Below are 6,732 nucleotides of genomic sequence, written 5' to 3' on the forward strand. Positions count from 1 at the left end.
TTTTTTTTTTTTTTTTTTTTTTTTTTTTTTTTTTTTTTTGATTTTTTTGTTTGTTTGTTTGTTTTAGGTGGACACAATATATTTATTTATTTTTATGTGGTGCTGAGGATCGAACCCAGTGCCTCTCGCATGACAGGCCAGCGCGCTACCACTTGAGCCACATCTCCAGCCCCAAACTTTAGTTCTTAATTGATTTTCCATATACTTGGCGTTTTAAATCAAAGATGTAGGTGTAAAATCAGTTACCATGCCTAGAATGTTAGAGCACTTTGCTCATGTTCTCTAGGTATGGGGACTTGGCACCTTCCAAAGAAGGGCACTCAGGCCCCCTAGACAACTGGATTTTCTAGCACCTATTTCTCAGATTACGTCACCTTATCTGACCCTGTCATCCAGCATGAATGTTCTATGATCTGATTTTTGTGTTGTCCTTTATACGGTGTGTTACATACTTGGGATATATTAGTTTGGACCAGTCACATCTTGTGGGGAATCAGAGGCCACATGTGGCCAGGTCCCAGGTTGGATAGTTCAATGTTACAGTTTAGCCGTTGGAAAAAGATTTGTCAATTCTTGATATAGAGTAATCTAACTTATTTTTAATGACAGGAATTGGGTAGTCTAAACTGGGCATGGTAGCACATTCCTGTAATCCCAGTGGCTTGGGAAGCTCAGGCAGGAAGATCTCAAGTTCAAGGCCAGTCTCAGCAAATTAGCGAGACCCTGCACAACTTAAGTGAGGGTTTGTCTCAACATAAAAAGGGCTGGGGAGGGCTGGGGATATAGCTCAGTTGGTAGAGTTCTTGCCTTGTATGCACAAGGCCCTGGGTTCAATCCTCAGCACCACAAAAAAAAAAAAAAAGAAAAAGAAAAGAAGGAAAAAAAGGCTAGGGCTGTGGCTCAGTGGTTGAACACCTCTGCGTTCAATTCCTGGTACCAAGAAATTAAAAAAAGGAAGTATTGGGTGGTCTGAAGCCCAGCATCAGGGTGTGGGATGGTAGTCCTCTCTAGTACCCTTCCCCCTTTTTTTCTTGGTGCTCTGAGGGTTGGACCTAGGCCCTTGTCCATGTGAGGCAGGCACTATACCTACCACTGAGCCACATTTCCACCCCTTTGCTCTGTTCTGAAAACTTGCCATTGGCCCCTACCTTTGAGACAGCTCAGATGACTTACCTTCCCAAAGCTGTGTCCAGCTGTTTGTAAAGAAAGATCTGCAGTGGAATTCCTCGCTGCTTGGATTCCTGCCTAGTACTCTCTCCTGTGGTCACACCATTATCACCTCGACAGTCATTGTTTCCTTAGGGTCATGTCCCAGGAGCAAGGATCCATAGTCCCTTCTGTAGGTTTTAGATGGAAATCCCATCTTGCAGCTCCTGTGGGGCTGGTCTGTGGGTCTCCATCCAGCTGACCCTGTGGCCTTACCCCGTGTCTTGTGCCTTGCTCTCCTCTGTCTGCAGGTTTTGGCTATGGGCCTCCACCTCCACCGCCGGATCAGTTTGCCCCTCCTGGGGTCCCTCCTCCTCCTGCCACTCCTGGGGCAGCTCCACTGGCCTTCCCACCACCTCCATCTCAGGCCGCCCCAGACATGAGCAAACCCCCAGCAGCCCAGCCAGACTTCCCCTACAGTCAGTATGGTGAGTGGTCTGCGCGTCCCCCCAGCCCTGTGCCGGTCTTCTTCCCTCCATGTGTTTCCCACCAGCACACTCTGGAGGAAGCAGCAGCAGGGCAGATAGCCAGTGTGCAGAGGCTGCTGGAAAACTGGTGGCAGCAACGGGGGCCTAGCGGAACTTAGGGGGGAACCTGTCAAGAAAGGTGGTGGTCCCACAGCAGGTGGCCAGGGCCTGTACTTTTGGCAACCAGAGGCTGTGACCGGGTCAGGGGGAGGTGCCTCCTGGGGTCACAGAAAGATGGTGTGGATGTTGTGATCATTGTCTGGGCTTGATGCTCTCCTGTGTCCTCGCTAGAGGTCATTAGTCAGGGCTATCCAGGCCCTCTGCCCCATGATTATTTGTTTCTGCTGTGTCATTAGGTACCCTGCAGGCCAGACCCCATTCCAGGAGCAGGCTTGAGTCAATAGCAAGCCCTGGCTTAGACAGAGGCATTGTGGTGGACTCCACGGCTTGTCACTCCTGTGGGTGGCTTCAGGGGAGGACACTGGGTCAAGACAGGACTTGGTCTGTGCTTTTCTCACTCTCACCCTGCATGAGCTCAGTGCCAAGACCAGCCTTGTTTGGTACCGTGACCCCCGTGGAGGGAGCTCTGCTCATCATTGGCTCCTCAAGGGACATTTGCACAGTTGGATCCCAAGAATGTGGGCCTCCGTGTCCCAAGGTGTCTAAGCTCATGTCCTGAGGAAGGCAGGCCCTGGCTTCCAGGGCACCTGAAAAGGTGCTCTCTCAGCCTGGACTGAGCCAGAGCCATCTGAGGCACTGGCCCATCTTGAATGACTCTGGAGGGCCCAGGCCCTGGCTGCATTCACCCCCCCCACCCCCGCCAGCGCTGGTTCTTGGCCCACCACAAGGCCCTGATGTGTCAAAGCTGCAGGGGGAAGCACGAAGCGCCCGCGGGGTGTGCAAGTGTGCGTGTCTGCCGCTCGCTCCTTGCCTGGCCGCAGTGGGTTAGTCACCCTGGTCTCGTCTCTCGCCAGGCCTGGGTACCTATTCTCGAGACCCGTCGGGCTTCGGGCCCATTCTTTGTTTACACTCTTATGGTCAGGCTGAGCAGTGATGTGGCCTAGGTAGGTGCCGCCTCTTTCTACACGGTCCTCCCACCTGCCTGCACCTGGGAAGCAGACATGGCTTCCTTTGCCATCCTGGGCGGGGGTGGATACTTGGAGGTGCCCTCTGGGACGGGCCCCTTGCCAGTTTGAGGATCTCAACTGACCATAGCTGGCCCCAGGAGCACCCAGAGCCAGAGGGCCCACCTGTGTCCATGTGCACCCCTGTTTGGGAACCCAGAGGGCCTGGATGGGTCTTCAAAGTTTGTGGTGGGGTGGGCAGGCGCAGGGCCCATCTCTGTCCACTTGAGGATGGTGTGTATCCCTTTTCCCAGAAGAACCTCCTACACCCCTGAGGCCAGTAGTGTAGGTGTGTCTGGCTTTTGTTGAGGCTTAAACACTGCCAAGTTAGTCTGTAGCTTGGAGCTCCTGGCCGCCCTGAAGGGAGGACCATGTGGGCGTGGGATGTGGGGACAGCCTCACAGGTGTGGTGAGGGTTACCATGAGGGAGGTGAGGGCTATGCTCTGCACCATAGGCCTATCCTGTGTAAGCAAATTGTAGTAGTCCTGGGTCTCCAGGTGTGTCCCAAACCAGTTAGACACACACCTGCCCCCTGACTTCCAGGTATGTGGGGATGGGGCCAAGGTAGAAATGGGGCGGATCACCAGACCCACAAAGGATCTGAAAGCTGCTTTTCTCTCTTGTGTGGGTCCTGCTCACATGGTCTTGAAAGATAAAAATTCCCAGGTTTTGGGTCCCTGCCGGGGTGGCCCCACCTGGGTCAAGTCCCCACTGGTGCCCCCACCCTGTGGGACCCGTGGGCTCCAAGGCCCAGACATCATCACCCTTCCTCAGAAAATGGAGCAGAGTTGCTCAGAAACAGAGCCAGCAGGCTGGGCTGTGCATCTTGAGCTGACACCCTCTCTCCCCCAGCAGGTTACGGGCAGGACTTGAGCGGCTTTGGACAGGGCTTCTCCGACCCCAGCCAGCAGCCCCCTTCCTACGGGGGCCCCTCAGTGCCAGGGTCAGGGGGCCCCCCCGCCGGTGGCAGTGGCTTTGGACGAGGTCAGAACCACAACGTGCAAGGATTCCACCCCTACCGACGCTAACCGCAGCGCCACACAACCCGCCCCGGCCGAGACCAGGATTGGAGACTCGTGGACTGTGACAATCACAACCTGGGGGGGAGGGGGGAGGGCAGAGGCTTCGGAGCTGGCTGTGGGTGACTGGACTGAAGTTTTTAAATATATTTCTTTCTCTGACCCATCAGCACAATAAAAAAAAAGTCACTGGTTCAACAACAGGGTTTAAAAAAATGTCTTCAGCTTTAATTAAAAACTTCAGGTTTCTTTTTCTTCTTTTTCTTCTTCTTCTTCTTCTTCATTTTTTTTTTTGTTTTTTTTTTTTTTTTCGAAATTATTTTCCTGAGCCTTTTGTTTTACCGTATATTGTAAACTTTTATGTTAAAGAAAAAATATACATTTACAAATTGTGAGATTTTTAAGAGAAAATTTTCTACGATGTATACTGGCTTATTTTTTAATTTAAAAACAGGGTTCGGTCAGCACTGGTGGGAGGGGGGGTGTTTTTAGGTCCCCTCGATCCTGGCTTGGGGGTTGGGACTTGTTGGTCCAGAAACTCTGGGAGCTAAAGAAATCTACTGAGTGTGTTTTGTTTTTTGTTTACTCCTTGCTTTTGTCGGCCGGCCTGCCTGGTAGCATCTGCAGTGCTCTGTGGAGGTGGGTCACTCTTGGCTGGCCGCGTGGCAGCACTGACTTCCGCAGCCTGGACCCTGTGCAGCAGGCACGGTCTTGCTGGAAGCCCACCTCCTTGGCACATGGCTTTAGGGCGTTTCCCACTGACCAGTTTGACCCTGGTTTGAATAAAGAGAAGTGCGTTTGGATTAGAAACCCAGGTCGTGTGCTTTCTTTCTCCATCGCCTGCGCCTCCTTCCCCGTCTGGGAAAGATCTGGAGCCCAGACGAGCCCTTGGCCTGGGCCCCAGCTTCCGGCCTCCTTGTGGACTTAGGGGGCAGAGAGGCCTGACACAGGGATCTATTATTCTGGTGTGGTCCTTGGGCCCTGTGGGTTCTGGCAGATGTGACTACAGATGTCCCTGGGCTGTGGGTTGTGAGGCACACACCAGGAGCCTGGGGCTGCAGTTAGGTCAGGAGCCATCTCCCTGCCTTGAGTTTTGTTGTATCCTGTCTCTGGCCATGGCAATTGACGTCCATTAGTTCTGGCTAAGGATGAGATTGCCTTTGGGGGCCTATGTAACAAGGCTAGCTGGGATATGATGGCCCATGCCTGTCATCCCAGTGACTCAGGAGACTGAAGCAGGAGGGTCGGAAGTTCAGAGCCAGCCTTGTCTCAGTAAAACAAAGGGCTGGGGATGTGGCTCAGCTGTACAGTGTCCCTGTGTTCAATCCCCCGTATCAGTGGGGAAAAAAATCCAAATACGCTGGGTACCGACAAAAATGACTGAGACTGCCAGAAGCCCTCATCCCCAACTCGGTTTTTGCGGGCAGGGAAAGCTCAGCTTGCCTTGGAGTAACCCTGAGCCCTCTAGGGCAGGTGCCCACTGAGCCAGCCCCTACATGAACATGAACCTGGGGACCAGCTCCTGAATGGCCCTCCGTCTACACCCCTTGTAATCACATGTGCGAGCGCCTTCCATTGAATTCCTGCAAAATTCAAGTCCCTTAGCAAGGAAATGATATGCAGAAAGTCAAGAGGTTTCAGGCAGGGTCATGGCTCAGTGGCAAAGCGCACGCAAGCCTAAGGCATTGGGTTCAATCCTCAGCACCACATAGAAATAAAGGCATTCTGTCCATCTACAACTGCAAAAAAAAAAGTCAACAGGTTTCTACCCAGCCAAAAGAGCTCCACGGTGGCACAAAAAAAAAAAACAAAAAAACCTGACAGTGCAGCTTCGGCTGTCCCCAGACAGGCCCTGTGCTCCCATGTAGTTGCATCCCCTGCCCCCACGGGCAGAGCTGCAGGCTCACCCAGCCAGGGCTCTGGAGGCTTGTGTAGGCAGAGAACCCAGCCACAGGCCTGGAGCGGGCACCTTCCTCCACACACGTGATGCTGTGGCTGAAGTTGGAGACTGCTGGACTCCCGGCTCCTTGCTTTGACTGTTGTAGGCAGTGCCTTCTGTCAAGCCCAACCTGTATCCTGACCTTTGCTGGGCTGCTGGCCACAAAAACCAGTACTGAGTGGACAGAGGGTCCAGCTTGCCCCAACCTCAGGTGAAGGCAGGGAAACAGGCACCATGGAGTCAGATGGGGGAGACCAGCCTTTCATTTGAGCTATAGCCAGGTTGTTCCGACTGCCTGCCTCCGGCATTGTCATGGATGGATTCACACCTGCCATTTCCCTTGGCCTTTTGTTTTCCTCAGTTAATGCTTCCTCTCACATGGTTTTGACTGAGTGGATGCTCAGGGCTTACCACTGAGGTATATAGGTAGATACATACACATACACATACGTGCTGTCATCCCAGCAACTTGGGAGGCTGATGCAGAAGGATCACAAGTTCAAGACAAGCCTGGGCAACTCAGCAAGACCCTGTCTCAAAAGTTTAAAAAATTTAGGGGATGTGTCTCACAGAGTGTCCGTGGATCAAACCCCAGTACCCCCCGCACCTGCCCCATCAGTAAAATGCACACATAACACTTACCATCTTTGTGTGTGTGTGTGGTGCTAGAGATCAGACAGAGCCTCATGCTACACTTCCAGCCCATCACCTTAACTATGTTGGGGGCACAGTTCTGTTGCATTGACCACATTCCTGTCATTGTACACCTGTCACCACCACACCCCAGAATTTCTCACCTTCTCAAACTGAAACCTTCTTCATGAACACCAACTTCCCAGCACCTCCCCAGCCCTGTACCCACGGATCCACCTCCCATCTCAGAACTCTCCTGTCCTGGAGCCATACCCTGTGTCCTTTAGTCTCTGGTTCTCACAGAGCACAAGGTTCTCGAGGTCCATCCACGCTGCAGCGTGTC

At 52.7% G+C, this 6,732-nt stretch overlaps 1 protein-coding gene across 9 annotated transcripts in view; it reads left to right on the forward strand.

Annotated features, from left to right (window-relative positions):
- Positions 1-4,023, forward strand: part of Dazap1 (DAZ associated protein 1) — a 25,568-nt gene extending 21,545 nt beyond the window's left edge. For 6 of the 9 annotated variants that reach the window (XM_048811924.1, XM_048811939.1, XM_048811930.1 and 3 more), the window contains 2 exons: positions 1,458-1,634; positions 3,651-4,023. In XM_048811924.1, coding sequence (XP_048667881.1) covers positions 1,458-1,634; positions 3,651-3,826 — 353 coding nt within the window. In that variant the 3' untranslated portion in view covers positions 3,827-4,023. Of the gene's footprint in view, positions 1-1,457; positions 1,635-2,647; positions 2,738-3,650 lie in introns of all 9 variants that reach the window. The other 3 variants (XM_048811950.1, XM_048811947.1, XM_048811932.1) reach the window with 3 other exon arrangements.
- The last annotated feature ends 2,709 nt before the right edge of the window (positions 4,024-6,732 follow it).

This window comes from Marmota marmota, unplaced genomic scaffold (genome assembly GCF_001458135.2).
Source record: "Marmota marmota marmota unplaced genomic scaffold, marMar, whole genome shotgun sequence".
NCBI lineage: Eukaryota > Metazoa > Chordata > Mammalia > Rodentia > Sciuridae > Marmota > Marmota marmota.